Source organism: Neopsephotus bourkii, unplaced genomic scaffold, assembly GCF_033783945.1.
Source record: "Neopsephotus bourkii isolate Nb327-2 ecotype Australia unplaced genomic scaffold, CSIRO-AGI_Nbou_v1 NB_1183, whole genome shotgun sequence".
NCBI classification, from domain to species: domain Eukaryota; kingdom Metazoa; phylum Chordata; class Aves; order Psittaciformes; family Psittacidae; genus Neopsephotus; species Neopsephotus bourkii.
In genome coordinates this window covers 2660550-2686444 of record NW_026901668.1, presented here as the reverse complement: position 1 = coordinate 2686444, position 25895 = coordinate 2660550, and the positions used below count along the sequence as shown (strand labels likewise).

General features: G+C 41.2%; 1 protein-coding gene across 2 annotated transcripts in view; it reads left to right on the top strand.

The window, feature by feature from the left end:
* Positions 1-20148: 20148 nt before the first annotated feature.
* PTPRO (protein tyrosine phosphatase receptor type O) overlaps positions 20149-25895 on the top strand; it is a 151854-nt gene continuing 146107 nt past the window's right edge. For both annotated transcript variants that reach the window (XM_061363923.1, XM_061363922.1), the window contains exon 1: positions 20149-20542. In XM_061363923.1, the coding sequence (XP_061219907.1) occupies positions 20348-20542 (195 nt within the window). In that variant the 5' untranslated portion in view covers positions 20149-20347. The remainder of the gene's footprint in view (positions 20543-25895) is intronic.

Sequence of the window (25895 nt, the reverse complement as noted above, 5' to 3'; positions counted from 1 at the left end):
AGTGCACCACATTTGGCTGGGGTCACTATAAAAGGTGTACAGTATAATATATATAGTGTCCTGGTACTTTTCAGGAGGCTACCTTCCTTCCATGGGGTGTGCAGAGAAATTAGCAAATAAAATGTAATGTGTTGGTTTCACTGGATCTGTGCTGACTTCTTTCAGCTGAAGGTCTGGAATCTGGCATAAAAATCTGTATGACTTGGCAAGCATTTTATTGACCAGGTTTTTCTTCTGGAAAGAACAAAGGAAGCAGATGGAAAGCTTGCAGAACATGTTGCCTGGATGCAAAATGATGAGTGGTCAGCTGCAGCAGAAGAGATGCTGGTGTGAGAAAAGATGAGGTGGGAAGGTGGCTGATGCTATCTCTGTTAGTGAGCACTATGAAAACAACCCTAAAGAGATCCTGAAGTATTACAAACAAATTGATTTTTCTGGGAAAAATTGAAGTATGAATTTGTCATATTCTGTCCTATGGATGATAAGGTACCTGCTGTGTAGTCCAAGGAGTGGCAGAATTGGGGTTGTTCTCGTGCTTCCAACTGTTCCTGGTATCTATCCCCAGTTGATTTGTCCAACTGCTGGGTCTCTTTCTAGGCCAGTTCTGCCTGTGACCTACCAGATTAGAGGGAATCAGAATGCAAAGGGTGGAAGCTGCACTGGTTACATCAGCATTAGCTCCCCAGGCTTTGGAGAGCACCATGTTTGCTTCTCACAGAGAAAAACATACTTTATAGGCAGGATGCCACATAGTTCTTCCTTTCTTTTCCTTTACCTGTCCTCTCATCTCCATTTAAAGTGACTTTCATTTCTTCTGAAACTAATAGTGAAATAACAAAGATTAGAAGACAATATAATTTGATCCACACCCAGATATTGTTATCACCTGCTTGGCAAATGACCATGAAGTCTTTTATAACTTATGGATGAAACAGCAAAACATATGTACAAATTATTGCTATTAGGCTACATTATCACCCATAGTGCATGTATCTACGTGTCTTTTAAATGCTTCCCTTATGGATGAAACAGCAAAACATATGTACAAATTATTGCTATTAGGCTACATTATCACCCATAGTGCATGTATCTACGTGTCTTTTAAATGCTTCCAAGTATTTAGTACTCAAGCACGTCCCTCAGCAACCTCTTCCAATGTTTGACAAGTCTTTTGGCGAAGAATATTTACCTAGTATCCAATCTAAACCTCCCCTGGGGCAACTTAAAACCATTTCCTCTTGTCCTACTGCTCTCATTCTTGTAAATGTTCTACACAACTTCCAAGTCCTTTACTATTATTTTTAGATGAAAGTCTTGTAATAATATACAATATTAATTTGAGAACTATTGATTAGGAGTGGACATATTTTTTCTATTCTTCCAGATGCAGATAGTGACGGGAAAGGAAGGTCTGCTGTGCAAGAAGAGATGAATTAGACTTCCAAAATTATATTTTGATACAAATGGATCTAGTACTGGATTTCTCCATCTTCAGAAGCTTAAAGGTTTTTTTGAAAGCATCATTGCTCACATAGAGGTTGTATGCTAACCGAAATTGCTGCTGCTTAACCTATCCATTGCAATGTGCTGTGAAAATCATGTACTTCATGTATTTGTTATGGAATGTAAGCATGTGGGGCAAAATAAATTTGAAATCCTCCTTCTAAAGTATCTGAAGGCCTCAGAATTATTTAGTCTTCCTTTTTCAATGCTCTCTTATTTGTTTAACCTTCATGACATTTGTGTCTTGAGATTCTCTGTGGGACTTGAAATATTTCTTGCCTAATTTCAGAGCAAAAACCTCAGATTGATGTTGGCTGTATCATCTGCAGGTGTATGTTGGTATGTTCCTATTAGTTGGGTGCTTTAGAATTGTGCTCCTGAAATTTCTTAATCCTGTTCGTTTCTCTTTCTCTTCTTCCTTGGAAGGCCATGGCTGTGCTCATGATCACTAAAAGGATGCAAAGCTAGTAACACCACAGTAGGCCAAGGAGAAGCAAATGGGCCCATGCTGTTCCTTCAGCCTCTGCTTTAGAGTTTTACTTCTGCTGCATCCTGTGAATTGTGATATGTAAACCTCTGCTGGCCATAAATCCCCAGTCTTGTCAAAATGAATGCAGATCATAAAAGGGAAAGGAAGGGTAGGATGCATTTTAATGTTTTTAAGCTTTGCTGAGGACATCTGGCCCGCAGTGATTTGCTTGAAAGAGGATTAATTGTAATGAAAATTCAGGAAGAACAGGGATTCTTTAATGACAAGTGTCAAGTATACAGGAAATGTATTGTTTATAGGAGCCAGTGGAATCAAAACAGAATTAGAAAACCTTTCCAGGATCTCCCTGAAGTTTCAAAATGCTTCAGAGGAATGCATTACATTTGGAGAATTTTCCCAGCAGGAATTCTTCATGTAATAGAGTTTTGTCCACAATGTCTTCTATTTTAATAAAGAACTTTGAAATTGAAAGTTACAGCATATGAAGTGAGGCTACATTGCATCTGCCTAACACATATGCAATTTTGTCAGCACACTCCTACATGTTTAATGAGAACATTTGATTCATGTAATTAAAGTTCCGTGTTCTGACTTATTTGTTGCAGATAGACATCAATATAGACCCACAAGTTTATTCACATGGATGAACATCTGCAGCCCCACTACCTCATCTGAGGGAGGACCTACTAACCCCAGGCACATTTTATTGGTCAGCTGGAGACTGGTGTAGAGTTATCCAAGCTAGCAGAGATGTCAGCCGGTGTGTACTTCCAACGTGGCCCTGAATGCAGCTTAGCCATTTTTTGTGAAGTGTGGTGCTCAGACTAATAGGCCTACCCCAGAAGAGTCTTTGGCTGTGGTCCTGCAGCTACACATCAGGACAGATTCATGAAGTGAACCAGATCAGTGATGCATGTTCTGAAGGGTGACACTGCACCAACTGGGTTTTCTAATAACACCAGCACTCAATCGTTCTGAAAATGAAATATTGAGAACAGAAAAGTGCCGACTTCAGAATATTGTGGAGATCAGCTATTACAGTCTTTGTGTGAAGTAAATATAGGATACCAGTAAATAAGTGATGTTACACTCTGAAATGATAGAAGACTTTGTCTTTTGTTCTGAGAATGTGCTTTTGTAGAGCATCAGATAGGAAGGCTGTGGCATAGGTTTTAAAAGAAGGCTTTATTATATCCCATCACCTTCAGAAGATTTTTGAGAATATGAGGTTAAATGCCAAGGCTGTCAGGAAAGTAATTACGTAGTCAGGAGTGCCAGGGAGAGTCCTGTCTGGCACCAGGAGCTGTATTTGCTAAAATCTATGTACGCAGGAAAATCAGGACGCTTTTATTTTTCTTTTCTTTTCTTTTTTTTTTCTCCATTTCTGTAAGTAACTGCCTGTGAGACCTAGAAAAATAAGGAAGAAAATTGTCAGTTCCATGGAACAAAATGCCCAAAGGCAGAAGGAGAGAGATCAAAATGTTTCTCACTGGTCCTAATCTTTGTTGGATTGCTTGCTTCTTTAGGTTTAGGCTTGCTTCCAAACAAAACACAAATATAAGATGGCAAATGAAAGGCAAATTGAAGTAGTAAAATATTTTCAATCATTTGAGATTTTTTTTTTTTCAGGAAAATAACTTCATGTAATTACTACAAATTTGTGAATCACATCAGCTGATAAAAGTATTTTTGCCAAAATATTTTGATTGAATCTACAGTGACCTTTCCAAGTCACTTCACTTTTCATTGTCTCCTTTTATGTGTACTTAGAAGCAGCACAGCTGTGTGTTCCAGCTAAAAAGAGGGACACATACAGAGTCTGTGCATGGTAAAAAGTAATTTGTGCTTTGCCTGCTCTTCTGACAAACCTATACTCACCTTGTGCTCTTGTGCCATGTGTTTTTTAACAGAGAAGCATCCCATTGCCATCAGAGGAGGAGTGCCTGTCTCGCTGGGGCCCGGACCTGCTCCAGGACAGAGACAGACTGTACCTGGGCACTGCTGGGACAGCCTATTACGGCCACCATGTCTGGGTGCTTGGTCCAGCAGTGCTGGCTGGTGAACAGAAATCACTCAAAACAAATGCTTTTTGCCTGGGTTCAGGGAAAAGATCTAAATCTCTCCTTTGAAGTCACATTTTTTCAGCATGTCTCTTTAAAGCCTCCATTCCACTTCCACTACCAGCTAATTACAATTAAAAGTAATGGAGAGGGTCACTCAGCAGTTATTGATGGCAGCTAATTCATTACATGAGGGAAGTAAAGAAGTATCTCATCCAACTGATACAGCAAAGAGCTTTTGAAGAGTTAGATCACAATTGTCCAGACTAGAATTTGGCTATGCTGGTGAACTTAGCACCACTAGTCTTACAGGAAGAGCTGTGGAATCCTTAGTGACCAAATGATTTGTCAGGAATTTGGTTTCATGTCTTCACCAAAAGAAGCTTAAAAGAAGAAGTAAGGAAAATGAGCATACCTGCAGTGCATGACTAAATCTGTTGAGTTTAAGAGCATCTGCTTAGGATCCTTCTCATGGCCACAAGTTTCCTGCTGACCAAGCTACAGAATTATTATCAGCACACTTACAGATGGCTTACTTGAAAGTGGATGACAAATCTCAAGAAGAGATTTAACTGAACACTTGCATACACAGCCCTCTGCACATCACTTGTATTTACTATCTTAATTGCAACTGCACTAAGACAACAGGTCCAAACAAGAATCTTTTGCTGGATGTGGTGAGGTTTTCTGGGTACTGATCTTTCATGGAGAACAATCTGAGAAGGTGTTATGACACCTTGTGCTTTGTGGTGTTTGTGGAGAAACTGCTGTCAGACCTCTGTATGCTTCTGTCCTTGAAGGCTGATCCCAGGAGCAGCCTCCCATAGGCAGGTTGAGCCATGTATGCCTGACCGAAATTAAAAGCTCCCACGTGCCCCAAGAAAGCCCCGTCCCTAAAACACAATGCACAAAACCCTTAGCCAGAATATCAAGACTTGCAGTAAAGTGGAAGGGGCTGCAGAGAGACCAAAAAGGGTGGCAGGTGAAGCAGAAAGAAACGATAAGCACCTCTACTGCTGGGAGCAGATGCTGGTCTGGGTGGTGGTGGCAACACCTGTGTTAACAATGATGTGCTGTAAGCTTCCTCTGTTGGATTTGCAAAAGCAACCTGTGTCAGGCTTCTCACATTTACTGCTGATAACAGGCACCAGATTGTTTCACTTTCCGTGGGTTTTCCCTAATCTGCTTAATGTTCAAATGCACTTATTTTTTTGAGGCATGGAAAAGTGCTGCTGTTTGCTAGGAAGGACTGACAGAGGATCTCCTCATCCTCACTGCTTGAAATCTCATGGGGTCCCTTTCCATACCCATGGTTCCTTTCTCTTATCCCATAGGAATTGTTACATTATGATAATATTAAGGCTAAGCATTGATGAAGGCTCAAGTCAGGAATCACTTCAGTTAAAGCTGTATACACTTTACACTGAGTTAATGCTGCATCTATGTGCATAGTCTGGCTACACAACCTGATAGGAAAGCATTTCTATTTTGCCCCTGCTCCCCAGGACAAGGCTCTGTAGTGGCTTTAGTTCTCCTGTTTCCAGCTTCTGAATGTTAACAAATTATAGTCACAATGCCACAGATTTTCCTTTTTGCTTTGGAACTTGCCATGTCAAACAGCATGAAATCCACTGCTTTTATGCCATGCATGGGGTTGGGCTTTATGTCTCTGTGGAAAGGAGGAGCATGGTTTCTCAGAGATTAAAATATTTTTCTTTACAGTACAAAATGACCATTTCATCTTTAAGACTTATGCTCACTGAGTTGCTTAAAAATCCCCCTGTGTCCTACTCCACGTATTCATTTTACACAGGGAAAATCAGAACTGTGATTTTTGAAGCTGAACAAGGGGGTGAATGGCATAACTACCTGTTTATCTCACATTTACATCAAAATATTCTGTAATGCAAAAATAATACATCACAGGAAGATTCTGAATTTCCATAAGACTGTTTATCATCCTCTGATAATGCAATATTTGTGTCATATTGCGCACACTGGTGTAATGCTTCAGTTTAAAATGCCATTGTAACTGGTCTCAGTGATGTTGCTGCAGTGTATGAGGATCCCTGTTGTTTTAGTGTGTGGATTTTATATGTGTGTGTTTGTTTGTTTACTGTATCTTAATTGGAGCTATTTCTTTGCCATAAATCTTGCTCTTTTTAACCTCATGTGCCGTAAAAGCCAAGATCAGATCTTACAGCTACAGAAAACTATACCTGTTGTACTTTAAATTGCCACAGGGTGGCAGTGTTTCAGAAAAACGTTATTCAAGTCTGCTGACAATACTGTTGAACCCCAGCAGTGGGCTGATGGTGGGGTTTCCTGTAACCCTCTCTGTACTCTGCATCATTCAGTATGGCAGAGACAAGCACCCATATCAAGAGGTAGGAAGAATCCCCTAAGATGCTGGGGCAGAGGACTGCAGTGGTTGGGGTGAGGATAACGTAGAGGGATTTAATTACGTCTTTTAAAAGTCTCATAATTTTTTAATTGGGATAGGAGAAACCAGCATTGCTGCTCTTTAAGCATTTAATGATCTCTTCCTGATATTTAGGATTTAGGGAATCCCTTCTCCACCTGACTACCCCCGGTGTCAGTACTCAGAGTTCTTATTTTATGTAGGGAAAGTAAGAACTGTAATTTGTTGAAGCTGACAATGGTTAGAATGACATACCTGTTTCTCTTGCATTTACATCCAGATATTCTGTGATGCAAAAATAATACATCATATTAAAATTCTGAATTGCAATAAGGGTCTTGAGCATCTTCTGACATTATTTTCTATATTTAACAAAGTAATCTGTGTTCATACAGTTTCTTAACCTCTTGGTGCACTGGGCGCTCGTGCCTCTTTGCAGCTTAACTCAGATAAACGCCTGTGAGGAAATAAATGCCAACATCATTTCTCAAATTTGCTATATCTGACAAAGGATATAGCACAGAGAGTGCTATGGAGACAGGACACAACCAAAACCCTGGATCCAGCTAGCTTCAAGCTTAGCCAGAGTTTTGTCAGCTATCTTTATATTTCCTCAGCATCCAGATTCCCTTACAGAATTATTCTGTGTTTAAATATTAAGGTGAAAAATACAATTAATTAGTTGGATTTTGGCTAATCCCTAGGATTAGCTTTTAATAATATGCCCTGTAATTATTGAATGTCAGTTGTACACAAGCTCTTTGGTGGTGAGTATAAAGGAACTGGAATTCCAGGTTTATGGAAACAGGATATTTAGGAAAAGTTGTTACTGATTAGTATACACTGCTGCCCAGTGTAATGAAATACAGTTCTGGATGGATTATGTCAAAGGTAGCCTTTCCTTTTCCCTGGATACGGTCTCCTTTCCTTCTTTTGCCTAATCTTGAGGTGGAGCCCTTGGGCTCTGCAAACATGTCTACCCCAGCCTTTCAGGTACTCAATACACAACCAGTCATGGGATAACTAAGCAACTTGTCAGGTGTGAAACTGAGCCTTAAAGAGAGGTTAATAAAGCATGAAGGTAGTGAACATGTCTATGTGTACAGGAGTAGTCAGTTACCCATTTTGTGCCCTGCAGAACTGGTGTGGAGTAGCACAGACAAAAAAAGGAGAGGACGAAGTGTGGCAATAACAAGTGCTGTTGTGAAGCTGCCGCAGTGCTTCTGCCTATAAAAGAAGTAAAACCAAACTTATTCCTTAATAAGTAAGGGAATAAAGGATTGGATGACTTCAAATTTGTTTTCAGTTTTATGGAAGATTATGCTTGATGCTTAGCTTTATTTTCACTCACAAACAAGGTCCAGAGGGACATCATGGCTACAGCTGTGAGAAGATTTATACTGTCAGTGTCAATTTTTGTAGCACTTAATGAATGCATTATACATCCACACACTAGTGTTTTTTGTTCCACCTAGTGGTGGAACACAAGTAGTTTAGTGTATGTGCTTGTCTCACCCCTCTAAATCAGAGGCACATCTCAATGTCCCTCCCAACACACTTGACTAACCTGAGCAATAGGAATTAGTAGAGGTACCCCACCAATTCAATGATAATTCTTTTAAAATCTTACCAAGTTTGCATAGGCATACTTTAGCAACTATTGGTTTCCAAAGACATTCATGTTCCTGAGGGGACCTTAAATTCATTGAAGGGTTTTCCTTACTCACTGTAGAATATTAAGCAGTAGAGTTATCTTTGATACCAATTTAATTAATTCTGCTGCAAGACACTAATATATTCAGAAGGCTGCCACTGATATTACACGCTCACTGTATCGCTTATAGTTAGTCTAATTTAGTGTGCTGCACTTGTATTGATTTTTACTTTAGCAAAATACAGTCAGACAATAATGCATGGATTTGGAAAAGCTTTATAGTTCATAAACATTGGCACATTCATATTTGACTTTGTCAGCAAAGGAAAATTAGATCAAACAAGGTGCAATGATGCATTCGTTGCTTTGGGAGCCTCTAGTTCAGAACTTGACATTGACAAACTGTTATAATTAATTCCTTCAATTTAACAAGATGGTATACACTGTCAGCAAATGTTAGCTTTGATGTCAACATATTATATTGACCATCTTCCTATATTAATTAGAACATTGCTGGATGGAGTCTTTCCTTATATATCACCAAAAGAGAAAAATAGTGAATTTTGCTTCTGTGCCTTACCAACAACACACATTGAGGCAGTTCATGCATGTTTACCCAGAGCACACTTACCCCCAGTCAGAGAATGTTTTTCACTGATAAAGCAGAAGGAATTGGGAAAGTGAACTTCTTGGCTCTATTCCTGGATTTATCATTGAGTCAGGCAAGTCATTAAACACAGTTTGACTACAGCTTACCTATCTGTTTAATGGAGATAGTAATATTTTCCTGTTATGGAGAGAGATTTTAAGGCTTAATTAATATTGCGGAGCTCTCTTCCACACTCAGATGAAAGTCAAAATATTGTTTGGCATAGGTTAAGGTGTATGGAAACAAAGTGTAATCTGATAAAGCTTTAATGTTATGCATTTTTACTGAAAATTAAAATAATTTGATTACACTGATGCTAACATTCAGATACTTCAGGGTTATTGGAGAGCTTGTACTAAAAATGAGTGCCATAATAGTTTGCAGACTTGCATGTAAAACACTAATAGCTGGTTACTGATCCTGTTCTCATTTGATGATTTTGTTTTGCTTTATAAGTACATAGAAAGTGCCTGAATAAGAAAAAAAAAAAGCAGGATGTTTTTACATTAACAGACACTAATAAGCAGTACTCAGTGAAGCTGCAGTATCAAGTGAGTAAGTAGGTCAGCATACTTAAAATAAGGCTAGGACAGCGGTGTAAATGGCTAGAAAGCACAAAACCCATAAAAGACAGCAATATTTGTACAGCTGTGCCCAGGTAAAGCAGTGGTAACCACAAAAGACAAGTACTGTTAATAACAAACACAGTGGCAAAAGAGGGTATTTAAGATATATGTGTTGGTTTTCTACAGCACTGCATATGGGCAGGAGAGGCAAAAGCAAGTACTTCATCGGCTGATGGTGACTAATCTCAAGACCCCAAACTGCTGTGTCTCTCCTCTATGCCCAGTGCCACATAAGCCTGTGTCTTATTTGAAATCTGGAGGACTTGAATGTGTTGCTACCAGTCTAGGGTTTCACTTACTCCTTGGGCTATCTGCCAGTCTCTTGCTTAATCATGTTTTTGAGTGGGGACTTCCTAATAGGCAGCATCAACTTTAATGTCCACCGGTGTGCATTCTGCATGGCTAATGATCTTAACAGCAAGTTTTTGGTTCCATTATTATTTGAGCTCCTTCCTTGAAAATATTTTCCATCATTATTAATGCCATTCCAGTGAAAAGAACACAGACATCTTGAGTATCTTCAGTGTCTGTTCTGCCTGTGAGACTCTTGGAAGACAACATGCATTTTTAGGATCAGTTGTGCCTTTCTGGCTACACAGTCCAGCTTGTATTTTTTTCCTATCATTGCAACAACGAACTTGTTGTCAGCACAGTAACCATCTTTCTGATTCTTGTCATGCTGACTACTTGAATCAATATTACACCTTTAAAATGATGAAATACCTTGATTCAGGTTGGATGGGTCAGTGTCATGAGGATGATTCACAGAAGTCTTGCAGGTAAGACTCTGAGTTTCAGAATGCATTGAAAATTATCCTGAATATCTCTGTTTTCACCTGGGTATTGTGTGCCTCTTTAGATTCATCCTCTCTTCCACAGGGATTTCAGCTGACCTCAATATGCTGGATTTTTTTTCTGGCACAGTCAGATTTTTGCAATAAAGTGTGTTGCCATATATAATAGGATCCCATTTCTCATCTCTGTCAAATGTAATTACTTTGATGGCAATGCATTCAAATCCACCTTGATATTATAACATTGCTTGTTTCACCCAGTGATGGGACAGAAAGTGAAGAGTTTTGTTTGTTGCTTTTGTTTTGTTTTTTAATATGCATCCTCTCACAAGGGCTTTCATGGTCAAACATTTGCAACAAAGCTGACTTAAATTTGTGTCTCACTATTCTGAACTCCACCATGTATCTGTGCCTTTCTGCTAACCACCTATGTGTGCTATGGAAATAAGGGAGTCCCCATAATTTCAAGCTGTTCAAGATCAACATGCTTCCCAAGTTAGAAGCAGGCCTGAATAAAATTCCTTGGAGCAAATATCTAATGAGACTTGGAGAGGGGATGTGTTGTACTGCCCAAGAGGGGATTGGCTGAAAATAGGTGGGAACCTCAAAGCTGAAGTATTCTTGGAACACATGTGAATTATTTTCAGCTTGATCGTATGAATTCTATGGACCTTAAGCCTTTTACACTAAATAAATGGTATTTCTCCTATAAACTGTGCCATTGACTTGTTTGTTGCAGGAATGTGATGCTCTAATGGAGCAATCTGTTGCCAGAAAGCAGTCATGACACTTCTCACATTTCGAACGTGAATTCCACATTTCCACTTCCTTTGCTGAAGAGATGATATAAGATATATCAGATCTTGTCAGCATCACCCTTTATTAGTTACTTCTGGTTATAGTCAGGTTCTGAGCATTACTGTACCCAGGTGCCTTTGTTTTCAGTGGGTTTTAGCCCTGTGCATGTATTTAGGTCATGTCAGCTAGCAGCCTGCTTCAAAGGGTCTGTTTCCCTGCACAGCTTGAGTAAAGCTCCACGTTTAATTATTGCAGCTGAAGCTATTATGCTTGGAAACAAATTACCTCTGTCAAAGTCCCCATAATGTCATTTTGATGTTTTCTACACTACTGATCTACCTCCTCCTTTGTGTGGATTTCCTAAGCTGACGGAAAATGTCGGAGCTGTCTTGTCCAGAAGCATCGGGATGGCTCCAGCCATTTCGTAGCTGCCTCTGTTTTTACAAGGCATTTGGTGTGTACTTGAACAGCTCTGTAGATGCCTGTTTGATGTGTGATGTGCAGCCTCCTGGGGCTTCAGAGTTTCACCCCAAGCTGGTGCCAAGCTTCTACTCTATGATATGGAAATGCCAAGGTAATTTCATGCTTTGTAAAGCTCTATGAATATTTTTAATTATGACAGAAATGCCATGGAAATGAAGATTGTTCTGGGTTTTATTGTTGCATGTAGTTTTGTATGACTCTAATTTCATAGCAATTTAGTTCATTTGGCACTTTGAGACTTGTGGGCTGTCTGCAAGAAAGTGAGCCCCATATTTGTCATGGATTTGATAACCTTGGCTAAGCTAATGTAGGGACTCCTTTGCAGAGTTCTAACAGTGATGAGTATTTATTTTATTCTTTTTTCCCCTGTCACCCCCACTGGAGACTGACAATCTCTAGGCTCTGAAATGCCTCTGAAGTACAAGATTTCCCCACACTCCTTCAGGATACTTCAACACTACGCTATAAGGACCATGGATCCTGTAAGGATCAGGGCATGAGACGATATGTCAGTTAACGTTTTTCAGCTCAAATTTTGGTTTCTTTTCAGAAACTGTGGGAGTTTTTCCCCTATAAAAACCTTTCTGTTTTGTAGAAGACTCAGAACATCAGCTGATTTCCTTTAGGACATAGAAAGTACAGAACTGAATAAACCTCCCTACTTTACTAGGGTGATAAATTGAGTACTCCCTACTCAATTTGGGCAATATGTGCCTTCATATGTACTATACTTCCTTCAGCGCTGTATGAGCATAGCTTTTGGTGTGCTCCCACTGAGACCAGGGAAGGACATCAGCAGGAGTGTGCTTCATGGGGAGAGGACAGACAGTTGGCTTCCCCCTCAGCTGTCCCCATCTAACCTAGGTGAACGTCTGCAATGAGCTGTCATCCTCTGCCCTCCCCCAGGATTGGTCAAAATAGGTCGATCAAAACCACTTACTGATTTTGGGCATGGTGAAGCAACTAACAGCCCAGGCAGAGCTGTTACCTGTGGAGTTACCCCTTTGGTGTTGCTCGGTGGGTGGTGGGGTACATGAAGCTGCCTCGCATCCTCCTGGTAGGGCTGGGTGGGGAGTGAACACCCATACAGGCAGGCACTACAGACTCAAGTGTTAAGAAGGCTGCAAATGTACTCAAGGGGCTCATGCTCATCCCATCCAAGACTTCAGCTGCTCTGTTGAAGAAAAAGGTGTTGGTGCTGATTTCAGCTGAAGACAGCAGCTAAGGGCTCTGATTCTCCTAATTCACTCCGGCAGCACAGCTACCTGACTGACTTGCTCAGGTCTGCTAGCTTTCTTCTGATTTAAGGGGTTGTTGAAGATGTCATGGTAGGGACAGCAAACCACACAGTCTTAGCATATTTTCACACCCATCTTTTTCTATATGAACTGTAAAGCAGTATTCCTAGAGGTGAAAGTCATGTTAGAAAAAAAGTTTGCTGATTCACTATATCAATCTCTATTAAATTGCTTTCCAAAAAATTAGCAAAGCATTCTATGTCTGATGCAGTCAGTAATGCAACTTCCATTAGTCTGGGAGTGTGTTAAGTTCATAATTGATGTATTTGCATATTAATGTGCTAATTTATGTAAACTGGATAGACTGCATGTGCTTCTTGAGTGACAATCAAGAAAAAGGAAAAAAGGCAATCTTTAATTAAGACCTTGCAAGTAGGTGTGTAGTGGGTCTGAGAAATGGAAGAAAAATCCTGTAAACACATTCTAACACTTGCATGTTTGAAAAAGGTTTTGTTTCTCTTTCTGCTGTTGGACATTTTTCCCAGATACTCCGTAATGGGCCCACAGAGCATACAGGAAGGCAAAAATGAAAAGCAGAAACCCTGCGAAATACCATTGTTTGTGTTTAACAGTCTTTTTGACCCTTAAGATCTTGAAATGTTAAAGACTGAAATTAAATAGCAAACTTTATTGCTTTACCTCATAAATCTACAGATTTTCTTCCTATTTACATATAATATGTAACATTCTCTTAAATCCTGCCAAAATGCTTTCCTCAGTGATTAGAATACCTGACTGTGCCAATAATAGACTTGCTGAATCTTGCCTTTTCTCTCTTCTTTGAATGAAATTCACCCCCTAGGAAGTAAATTGTTTGTGAATGAAATGCGATTTTTATGAATATATTTATGATTTCAAGTGATTTGACCTATTCTTACCTAGCTGCAGGCCCATTTTCCTCAGTGAGTTGCTTTTGAAATTATTTACTCTGAGTTACCTGGTAATTGACATGATTAATCAAACGGTGTGACCGATTGCTTTAGTCATGTGCTGATGTTTGATTGATTGGCTGGGGATTTCATGAAGCAGAGAGAAGATGCTAGGAGTCTGTCCTCTAAGCAGAGCATCTCACTGCAAAGGGAGAGCACAGTAGGAAGGCAGCCAGGGCTGGCAGCTGTATCACACCAGGCTGGGTCAGGGCTGCTGACCCCACCCGTAGGTACCCCTGGTAAAAGGGCTGCAGCACAGATGCTGCTGCAAGAATACAGGCAGGGAGCAGGTAAAATAATGGCGCATTTCAGTTCAATGCATGAAATAGTTCTTTTGCCTTAGTTTGGATTTCACACTGCTGCTCAGCTGTGGTAACTCTTGCTGAAGAGGTAACAAATCTGACTACAGACCTCACAAGGCCTTTCCTCTTTGGTTTCAAGGTGAAACTTTGACTCTGAGGTACTCCTGTTCATGGCCTTCTGATGCTATAGAGCACATGAGCTATGCAGAGCCAGGGGAGCAGCTATGCTTACTCTTTTGTAAAATGCTTCAATACCTATGGTTGGGAAGTAGTACACAGAAGCTAATACTATTATCTTTGTGTAGGAAACAAATATTGCTAATGTAAAAAGGCTGCTTATTGAGGCCATTTGGGAAATGGGAGTGAAAAAGCACTGATTTAAGGCATGCACATTTATACTGGGATATTGTAACCTCGTACCATGAAGACAGAGAAAAAAAATGAGCATGGATGCCAGGGGAGAGAAGAAGGATGTTATCTTGCAAAATTGCAGCTCCTATTGTAAATTTCAGGGAGAGAAATGTTTCCTGTAAGTATGACTCAGATTTCTGTGAATCAATAAAGACTCTGAGGGTCAGAGGAAGTCAGTATTTTTTAGAGGTGAAAAGTACTAAAGTCTGTAGCTGACTGTGGAGAGAAACAGAACCCAGTCTCTTCTGGATGATTTTCTTTTCATTTTGGGGGAGACAAAAAGCCTGGATGGTTCTACAATTTAAAATACAGTTGAATTACTGAGGATTACCCTTCTAAATATGTACCTATCTTAATCAGGTTGTCTTCTATGGCTGGGGAAGGTGTTAAAGACAGACAGAAATTCCCACCCTCTCTCTTTCTCCACTGTCAGTGTGCCTTTGACCTGCTCTGTTCACAGATAAAAATGGAGAAGCAAGCTGCATCTAGAAGGAAACACAGAGGCTACAATTTAAATAAGCACAATTAGAAACTACAGCAATTTTTAATATCAAATATATCTGCTGGTTCCTGATAACAGACAGGGCTTATCAAATATTTAATAGCTTACAAGAAAGGTAAACATATATGAATATTTTTCTTGATGTGAAACTCCTTTCACAGAACTTGCTCTATTTCTTGGGCATCCTGTAACATCCAGATAAGACAAAGTTGCATACAGTGTTTAAATGTTAAATAATCTCACTGGCTTTTATGTTTATGTTTACTTCCTACATTCTGGGGAAAAAAAAGCCCAAAACCCAGTTCCTTTCCATATGCTATTTCAGTGGGCATTGCACAGTGTTAAAGGAAAGAACTATCAGGCAAAATCTGTCAGACTTACCTACGAGGAAAAGTTTCAATGCCACAGACAGATTTCTGACAGTTTTTAGAGGAGAATGACCTTCTGTGGTATAGTTCACTGCTTTTCTTGCATTGAAAGACTAACAAGCATTTGGAAGCTGGTCAGGTTGTACACCTGAAGTGTGTCAATCATTCTTGTTATGAAAAGACAGATCTTAAATATAACTGACAACTTGTTTGTTAGGGAGACTGGGGGACATAAGAAAGCTAAGATAAATTTGCACTTGAACTCATAAGTGGCAACCCCTGTACATTATTTTAGCCACCCTTTGCACTTGTTTTTGTTATTGTTTTATCCATTGCTGTGTTGAAATGAAAGGGCTTTAGGTAAGAATATATTTAAGAAGGATCCACACTTCTTTATCATATAAATGTTTGTCACTAAAAAATAGCTTTGCTTCAAAAACTTCATGGACTAGGACTTCTACATACATTTGGGGGTTTATTTGTTTGTTTTCTTTTTATAAACCTGATTTCAAGCGGCATTTATCCAAATTTGCTGAAGCCTGCTAACCTTCATATAAATCTGGGGTTATACTGCAGCTAAGAATAAGTGGAAAATCACAGCTTTGCCCCCTAGGCCAGACAAATTCTGTAGATCTTACTGAGTGTAGCTGTGAGGTTTTCTGGAGCAAGGGAAGAATTCACTGTAAACCTGAAAGCCACAAGCAGGAAGGCTTTTATAAACATTTGAATCACAAAACATCTTGATTTTTATTTTTCTCTGATAATCTAGGGTGATATATGGTAATTAATGCTGGTTCAGTTGGGATATTACAGTCATTAAATCACTGATTACAAGCAGCCACGATCGCTTTAATTCATTGGGCCATTAAATTAAAGGTAAAGCTCCAGCGTTGTCACTAGCACAACCTTCAAACTGTTGATGAGCTACTTAAGAAGCTCTTGACAAAGTGTGTTTGGTGTGGAATCCTGCTTGTAGGTGGTGCTCTTTTTTGCAAGAGTGTTTTCTTTTAATGATTTTTGTCATCTAGTGATCTACACTGGTTGTCTATAGTGTCCTGTAATACCTTGAAATATATTTATCATGTTCCTGCATATTACCCATCACAAAATAATTCATCCCCAGATTTTGCAGTAAATCTGGTGAGCACAGACAGGATTCCGGGAGCTTCATCTGTATCATAATGCCTTGTTATGCACCTTGCTCTCAGGTCCCTCTGCTCCAAGTTCTCCACCTCACCGTAATCCTGCCAGGTGGATTTAGAGAGAATCAAAGTCAATTAAACCAGCTCTGATACCACTGCAGCCCAATATACATCATAGCCCATGACAAATTAGGATGTCGTCCAAGTGTATGCTTAGAACAGAAAAATAAGAAATGCTCGAAATGCAACATGTTCTGAGCATATTCATGCTGTAATATCATACATGACCTTCGATAAATTCTGGGAAAAGATGACAGGGATTAACAAGCATCAGTCTTCTGTGAGTAAAGAGAACTTGCTGGTGGAGTAAAGGACTCCCTGTTCAGTTAGCTGCTTTGTAGAGCAGGGGCTGCACAAATGCAAAGGTCAGGGCTTTGGGTTAGTCCTTGCTATAGGACCTTAGTCCTATATAGACTTACATACTCATAAGTCCTTAGGCCTTTTATATTAGTAAACTGGGAATCTGTTTCAGTTTGCACTGTCCCAAGCAGGTTTCAGTATCTGATTCAGAAAAGGACATTTTTTACTCCAAAATTGATTCCCTTTCGAGCGCTTTTTTTGCTGGTTGTTTTTGTGTTTCATTTTCTCAAATGTTTGCATGCTTTCATTCAAATAAACCAAATTCCAGATGGATTTGTGAGGTATGCTGTTGAGTACTTCCTTCCTTTCCTCCTGGTGTGATGTAGTGGGTTGTAAAGCTCTTTGGAAACTTTATGACTGCTGATGTACTTTTGACCAGCGGATAGGGGCTTAAAGGACTTCTGGAGCTTCAGGAATACCCTTGTATTGGTATCTTTCACCAGCTGACCTTTTGCAAACACAAATTGCCGCTTCTTTTTCCATGGATATTACAAGGTGTCTTGCTATTTTTCAAGCTTTGATTATTTATTAATAGACTTGCTGGTTTTATTGTTTAAGTGCTAGAAATAACTAAGGTTGCCCTTGTTTTCATAGCTGTTGCTTTTTTCTCTAGTATGCCAATCTTTGCTTGTTAGCTTTGTGCACATCATACGTTCTTTCCCTGGTCAGGTACAGGCTTTCTTTGGCAAGAACTGTTCTACTCCCTGCATGTAACACAGTCTTGAATAGTTGCTAAAACCCACCTTTTAATTTTCTTTAATTAAAAATTAATTAATTCATTTTCTGAAGGATTCTGTTTAGCATCTTCCAAAGCACTGTCATGTCTTGAAAATGTTGAGCATCACTAGACCCCCATAATTTAAAATGGTGTAATTCTTGCATTCTCTTGGCTACATTTTTCTTTGCTGCATCAGCTGGACCAGAATGTCTTAATATCTTAGTCCTTTACTAAAGGTTTCATTCCAGAAACCCTTTTCACATCTTTCAGCACTTACTCACTTTAACTCTTTTCGATTCAGATAGTGTTGCTCTGAGGCTAACATGCTGTTAGAATATTATATCCAGATTTTTTTGCTTTTTTAGGTGTCTTCATTTTAACATCTAAATACTGTAAATGAATGGCATGCTGGAGAAGACAGACTGCAGAAAGTACAGTCTTAATGTCAAAAATAATTGACTATCACAATTTAATTTACTTATAAACAAGAAGTTCTTAGCCTAAAATTCAATCCACAGCCCTCAAGTACTGATGACAAGCTTAATTTCCTAAAGAAATTCACTATTCTGTCTTCAAGATAACTTCTTGCTTCCTTCTAAACCTCTATACTGAAGGAAATTTAGCTACAGTTAACCCCTTGCATACCAATTCCGAACACCAGCAGAGTGATGGGTACCCAAGAGAGGTGTGTGTCCTTCACTGGCAGCACTGAGTAGGTCTTTTCTGTCCCTAGCCTCTTTTAAATGAAGATATGAATAGCACTTGCCTTTTGGAGCTCTAAATTTGGGCTTTGTGCCAGTATCTACACAGGACTTGAATTTCTTCATTTTCTGGATTAATCCCCATCAAGTGTGGCAAATCATCGCTCAAGGGCCCATTTCAGTGCAAAATAAGCACATCCCTCCCTGGTTTTGGCCACTTTGAAATCACAGTTGTGTTGACTGAAGGACAAAGCTGTATGAAAGTCAAATATACCCCCCATATAAGCCACACAGGGCTCTGAAATGCAGATTCATTACTGTTTAATTTAGTAATGCTGTTAGAAAACAAGTTTGTAATTGATCATTTTAAAGGATATTCCCACAAGAATGTAATAGGGTTCATCTTGCCTAAATGATTTGGAAAATTTGAAAACAAACACTGAATCTACTTTCAGCCACTATTTTATATTTTTTAAGGAAAAGTGAGGTGGTGTTCCATTACTATAAGCAATGGAACTCCACCTAGATCCAAAGTTGCTCTGAAGTGTAATGTCCCAGACATGCTTATTACCCTAATTGTCCTTATTACGCTTATAACCCTATTTTGTTGAGATCAGTGTTGGTTATAGCTTCGATAGCTGCACCGAGGAGACACCCTCATTTATACTGGTGTGAGTGAAATTGTGTTCAGTGACAAATCAGATTCTGACACAGTCTTCTTATTTTGGAAAGCCTTTTTTCACCATAATGGTCAAATAGGTGGAGCATATTGGTGTTTTGGGATTTTGTTCTAGTTCCCCCTCACCCCCCTATTTTCTCTGGGGACATCAGCTTAAGCAAGACTTTTGCAAACAGAGAATCATAGAATAGTTTGGGTTGGGAGGGACCTTCAAAGGTCATCTAGGCTAACGCCACTGCAATGAGCATACATTGGTCAGGTTGCCCAGTATCCAGCCTAGCCTTGAATGTCTCCAGGGATGGCACATCCACTGCCTCTCTGAGCCACTTGTACCAGTATTTTACTACCCTCTCTGTAAAAACTTTCTTCCTCACATCAAGCCTGAACCTTTGCTCTTTTAGTTTAAAGCCATTACCCCTTGTCCTACTGCAACAGGCCCTGCTAAAAAGTCTCTCCACATCTTTCTTACAGGCCCCTTTTAAGTACTGAGAGACCACAATAAGGTCTCCCTGGAGTCTTCTGCAGGCTGAATAGCTTGCCTATCCTTAAGTTTGGAAATGGCCCTGATAAACCCGAATGATTTCAGAGTGGGATGTGGGAGGGAAGACACAGCAGGAGACGTGATTGTAGGTTTCTCCATGTACCTCCCTAATCACTGGGCAGAAGTATCTCATGGGCCAGGATGGGTTCTCCATCCTTTGCAGGCAGGCTTAGACCTGTACTTAGAACTACTCAAGAGTTGTCCATACGTTTATTCTCCCTCCTGAGAACAGCTGTAAGGAAGTCTGCGTTGTTTCCACCCCCTGTGTCTGCTGCTGCCGCCTGTGTGCCAGCTGCTGCTCCTGGAGCTGCTGAGCAGCCGCCTCCCATGAAGCCCCATGCGGGGCAGGGGCTGGCCCCGTCCTTTCGCTGTCCCCATGCGTGATCGCGGCATTTCTGTCCCCTTATCGCGGCGGAGGGGAGAAGGCAGGAAAAATGACACTGGGGAGGGATCGCTGTGCGTGTCGGGGAGCGGCGGTGGGGCTGCACTTCTGGCTGCCGCCTTGCTCTCCCCGCCCGCGGAGAGGGGATGCTGAGGGCGGGGTAGGGCAGTGCGGGGGGGAGCGAGGGCGGTGGCCGCCGTCTCCCGGCCCCTCTTGCCCACCGCCGGGGGCTGCGGCGCTCCCGCCGAGAAGTCGGCGCTGCCGGAGCCGGTGAGCGGCTCTCCCCACCCCTTCCCGTGCATCACCCAAACTCCTGGCAGGGGAGACACCCTCCGCTGCCGCCTTTGCTTCCTCCTCCTCCTTCTTTTCCTCCTCCTCCTCCTCCCTCCCTCTGCAAACCCCAAATAAAAGGGGCGGGGGGCGGCAGGATGCGCCGCTCGGCGGGGAGGTCGGCGCCGCCGCCGCCGGCCGCCTGATGCTGCCGCAATTCGCCATTGCCGGGCACGGCTTGGAGCAGAGTGGAGGGAGGCGAGGGGCAGAGGAGCACCAGCCCCCCCTGCCCAGCCGCCCCCTTGGGCCGCGGCCGCCGTCCCCCCCAATGCCCGGCAGCCGCCGGAGAGGGGCCCCGGGGGCCCGCTCTTGTCTCCTCTGGCTCTTTGTGTTGCTGAAGGTAAGTACCGGGGAAGGGGAGGGGTGCGGGTCCCCCTTTCCCGAGGGAGCCGAGCCCCCTCCGCACCGCCTTTGTGTGCTTTACAGGCGGGACCGCGGCTCCCGGAGACGGCGGGTGGCTGCGCCCGCTCCTCCTCTCCCGCGGGGCGGCGGAGGCTGGGGCTCAGCCCCTGCTGGCTCTGCTTTGTGCTCCCGCGGGGAGCCACGCAGGGTCTGCCTGTGGATGTGGGGGGACTGGGGAGAGAGGCGGCTGTGCGACCCCTCGGTCCGCGATCCGACGGGCGGGCAGCCCGGGGCGGGATGCGCTCCCTCTCCCAAATCCCCACCGAAAGTGCCGGCAGCCCGGAGGAGCTGCGGCCGCGCTTCTACCCATCCTCTGCCTCCTCCGAAGTTACCCTGCTCTCAGCTGGGGTGCCGAGAGAGGGTCCATGCGGTGTTCTTGGAGGTGTTACCCGCAGGGCCGGGCCGTGCCGGGGTCCGCGCTGTCCTTCAGCACCGCCCGGCTCCGGGGAGACGCGTCGCGCGGCGACTTGTTCCCCGTTAAGTGTCTCTTATCGTTCATTCACCCCTACCCCGCAAGAGGACCCTTGTGGAAAAGAATCCAACAAAGGGGCGGGTGGTGTATCGCGGTGGCTTTAACGCTGCTTTCTCATCAGCCCCGTGCAGTGTGTTCAGGGTCAGCCTATCTTCTTGGTAAATTAATTTTTTAAAGTTCTGCTTAATACTGCAAGCTTGGTTTCACATGACATTCTCTATCTTTACACTGCTGCTCCTTTAATGGTTTCTCAAGCATATTTAATATTCTGCCTGTAACTTATAAAAGGAAATGTATGTGCCATCTAGGTGAACACCACTGACTATAAATGTCACTGCCCTAATGTATAGTGTTCAGTGCTACTAAAAACTTTGTTGTGTATTTGTCAGTCACTGTTAAGCAGAACTCCACAGCTAAGGACCTGACCTCTCAGAGTCCTATAAATGCAAATGTTCTGTGGAAATCAGCAGAAGTCCCTGTGTGAATGAGAGTTTGCAGGATCATGTGCTAGAACAGCAGCGGTGTCACTTCTAAAATTGACATTGCATTGACAGAACTATTTAAAGGGAAGCTTTCACAGCATCTGTTCACATATAGTAGTCAACTGTCAGCTGTCTCATTTTCATAAGTGCTGAAACATACGTTTATGCAAGATAAGATGTTAATATACAGACAAAGTTTTGTTCCTTGGATTTTGGTGATTTTGGGTTTTTTTATTATTTTATTTTTATTTTTAGGTAAGACTGTGAACATTATGGCCCAGCAGATATGTAAATGTTCTAGTTTGTTCCTGAATATAGAAGTTCACACAGCTTTAAGTAGTTGTTTTATCCCACAATCACAATTCATGATAGGTAGTTTAAATTTGTAAAATACTATATTTATAAGTAACGGATCTCAAGAATGAATGTCAAGAAATTTGGTAATGTTTGAAGGTAGCAAAGGCCTCAGGTTTTCATTCTGTTGGAAAGAAACCATTGCTTCTGAGCCAAATAAAACTCAGACCAACCAAAACTGGAACGACAAAAAAAGCTGATGAGCATTATCAGAATTTTGTAGTGTGAGGGAAGGTAAAGCTGTAACTCAAGATAGAGCTGCATCAGTGGCACTATGTCACAGATTCATGTAATGGATTATGACTTTGGTTGGATAGCAAGTCTACTGTCATTAGTTATCTTGTACATTGACACTACAGTAAGAGAACTGAGACTTTGATGGATGCTCAAAGTAAGCATGATTAGAGGGGAGAAGTTGGAGAAGCACGAGCAGTGCTAGTTTCATATCACTGGAATAAGACTATTTTCCTGAGCTTGAAATTCACTTTGTTTTCTTTAATGTCTACATATTTTTTTTTGCAGTGACAAATAATTGCAAGCAACTAATTTTAAAACAAGACATTTCCCTAGTTTTGTGCTGTTTAGTTCTGCCAACCTGTTGAAACACTACTAAAATTATCCAGCCTCAGGTTATTAAATTGATGTTTCACCTGGTAGTTAAACTCATTGAGAAAGAAGTGTCATTGAACTGATGAATCTGAAGACAGGCAAAACTGATGTCTGCATACTTGCTGTTTCAGCCTCAGCAGCCCAAATGTCACTTGCTAAGCTGTATTAGCTTGATGTGGCCTTGATATACCCATCTGGCAATTTGTAAAATCATCAGCAGACTTTGCACGGTGATAAAACTGCTCAAAGCACGTTTTCTCTTCCATTTCTGTTGTTATTTCAGGGTGTAAAGTAATAGTGCAAACTTGTTCTAACTCCTGGTGCTGTCTGAGGTTGTTAGTATAGCTAGCGACTAAAGGAGATCAAACAGGGATATTACACACTGCATGTTTTGTGCCTGATATTCTTGCCCATGGGCTAGTAATATTTAGTTCCTTCTTTCACAGTGCAGTGTGAAAGCTTTCTGTGCTCTAGGGTAATACCATAATCTTTCTTTTTGGAAACACAGCAATGCAATCTTGAACCTTTATAATTCTCTTTTTTTTTTTGATGGTTTTCTCATGTGATGGCTAGTTTAGAAACTAGCAGAAGAAAGGCATTGTGTGCGAGCTCAGATATTGATATGGATTTACAGTACTTGGCAGAGGAACAGGGCTGAGTCTTGCTTCAGAGAAAAGCCTCCATCCATTCTGCTGTGGGAATCTCTTAGTTAATATATAGCCATTTTGCAATGGGTCTGCGTTGTCCGGTGTTCCAGTCTGAGGGCTGGAAGGCATAGTCTTTAGCTGCTTGCTTTGTAATTGTCTCATTTGGTATGGTAAAGGCATGGCTGATCACAGCTGAAGGGAAAAGCTGCACATTAGCCAAGTAAAGAACAATAAAAAGTACACGTTTGCTGATCCCAGTGACTGATGTTATCTTTCCCATCTTTTCTAGATTCAATCCAGTAACCTTCCCTTAGTCCTGTCAGCACTGAGTTTTGACCAGCTGAAGTTCAGCCCTAGATTATGTGGCCACTAGGTCAGATGTCTCATGCTGTTAGTCACTTACCCCTGTATGATTTTATGTTTCCTTGCTGTTTTATTTTTGTGGAACAAGGTAGAGCTTAAGTAGAGGACATAAAGCATCTTAAATATGCCAAACCTGAGGATGGAGCATAATTTACAACCTATTACACCCCCAAGAGAGTCTGACCAGTGCTGTCAGTGGGAAAACAAAGAGGAAGCTTGTCACAGTAGTTCTGAGTAGAACTAAATATGAGGGATGATACTCTGGTGAAAATTGTCTCTCCAGGAGACTGAGGTCTGTGTATATCAGTCTCACACATGTTCATCAGGCTCTGCATATAAAGTGGCAACACCCTCTTTCTTTCTCTTAGCAAGGACAACTTTTTATGTCTAGCAGGTAGACTTCTGTCCACTATTACATCAGTTTATGGAGTTTGGTGTCATAGTGAAGTCTAAATTCAGGTTTAGATGGACCAAGGCATTCAAAGACATTTAGATTCTGTAATACTTTACTCAGCACAACCTTACCCAACAAAAGGAAATGTGTTTCTGTTGGTGGCATTTTCAAGAGAATCTGCACTTCATCATCTGAAGCAAAATCCATATCATCAGGACATTGCCTCTTTTTGTGGGAGAAACATTTTTAAGAGAAAGTCTGATTTCATAGCTGGGAGCCCCAGTGTTCCATCACTGTTTCCTCCTGGCTGGAAATAAAAAACCACCCAAAACACAATGTGAATTTTGGTGGCGATCATGGTACTGCGTCATTTTAGCAATCTCTTCTCTCTCTAAGAGATGCTGGCTGAAACGTTTATTGAGAAAACAAGTTTGGGTTGGTGTTTTTTTTTTTTTCTCCCTCATAACCGTATCCTACCAGCACCAAAATAAACCCCCAATCTTACCAATTCATTTTTGTTGGCAAATCTAATGTAAGGTTTCCCCATGATGGAACAAACTTAGAGGAGCTACTGAGGTAAAACAGTCTAAACTTTTCTGCATACTACTACTCCAAGAGTAATCAGGCCATATGGAAGAGAAAAACATCCTCCTTGCAAAAGCATATACTTTTCTTCTTAAAAGAAATGGTCATCCTTAGCCCCAAACTTCTGCAAGTCATATTCTCTCTTATTTCATTATTTTCATGGATTATTTCTAGACCAGGGTGATTCTAGAGGGCAAGGCTAATGAAGAGGATGCTTGCATGCCAGCTCATGTTTGTGAAACTGTAGTAGGTGCTTGCAAAACTCTCTGCCAGTGGAATAGGAGTCTGCTGTTAGTCTGGCAAATTTCTGATTTCATTGTGGTGAAATGGTAGTGGGCCATTGAGAAAAGATCTTCCTGCAGGAGTTATGAGCCCCAGATTCAAACTGCATGAGGTCATTAAGGCAATTTCTAGGTTGTATCACCTCAGTTAGAAGCTGCACTCAAGGGTGATCTCTCATTCTGGTTAAGTCAGGGACTATGCCAAATAAAGATTTACCTGCGGTGAGCCCCTGGTGATTCATTAAAGGTCTCACAGACAGTGTGCTGACTGAACTTCAGAAGCCCACTAATCTCTGCATTTTTTATGTCAACACACAGAGCAATCCAGGCAGATCATAAAATGACCTTACAGAGCTTCAGAATGGATGTTAAACTGAACAAAGGCTTGTCTAAACTCATCTTGAGACTTATTTTACCAGGCAGTCTCAGCTCTGGTGAGAGGTCTGGGTCAGGACAATAAATGTCAAAAAATAAAGCTTTGAAAATAGGTCTTTTTGCTAAACAACTTAAAAGTCTCGTAATTAAGTTTGGGTTTAGGTGTTCTTTGAAATTATGTAGTTGGTTGCAATGAAAAGAAAAAAAAGAAACTTTTAAGTTTAAAACAATTTTAACATTTATCAAGTCTTTACACAGAGTTTAGTACCTATGAGTACTAAGAAAACTAAGAAAGGCTACCTTGCTTTTCATAGTACCGTGTAATCTTGGATGAATAGAGCCAGTGAAGGGACCAGCTCCTAAGGAAGAAGTCTGCTTTCTTTACAGTAAGCCAAACATGATGCATTTCATTTCTGGAACACCTTCATTCTCATGCTAGGAAATTACAGTGGCTTTTAAATGAAGGAGTTCCAGAAATAAAATGATATGCATCATGTCTGGCTCGCCGTAAAGATAGCACATTGTAGCAGAGCAAAAGTAGTATGTGCTGTACTCAAATTACTATGGTTATCTTTGCATTTTCTTTTCTGTTATATGTGTGTATTTAGAGAAGAAATGTTTTACAGTAAGAATCAGCGATGGGAAAGTTGGTGACACAACTGATAGTAACAGGGTAGAAAGCTGGTGATATGTTTTTGAGAGAGAGGAGATATGTTTTTGAGGGAATTA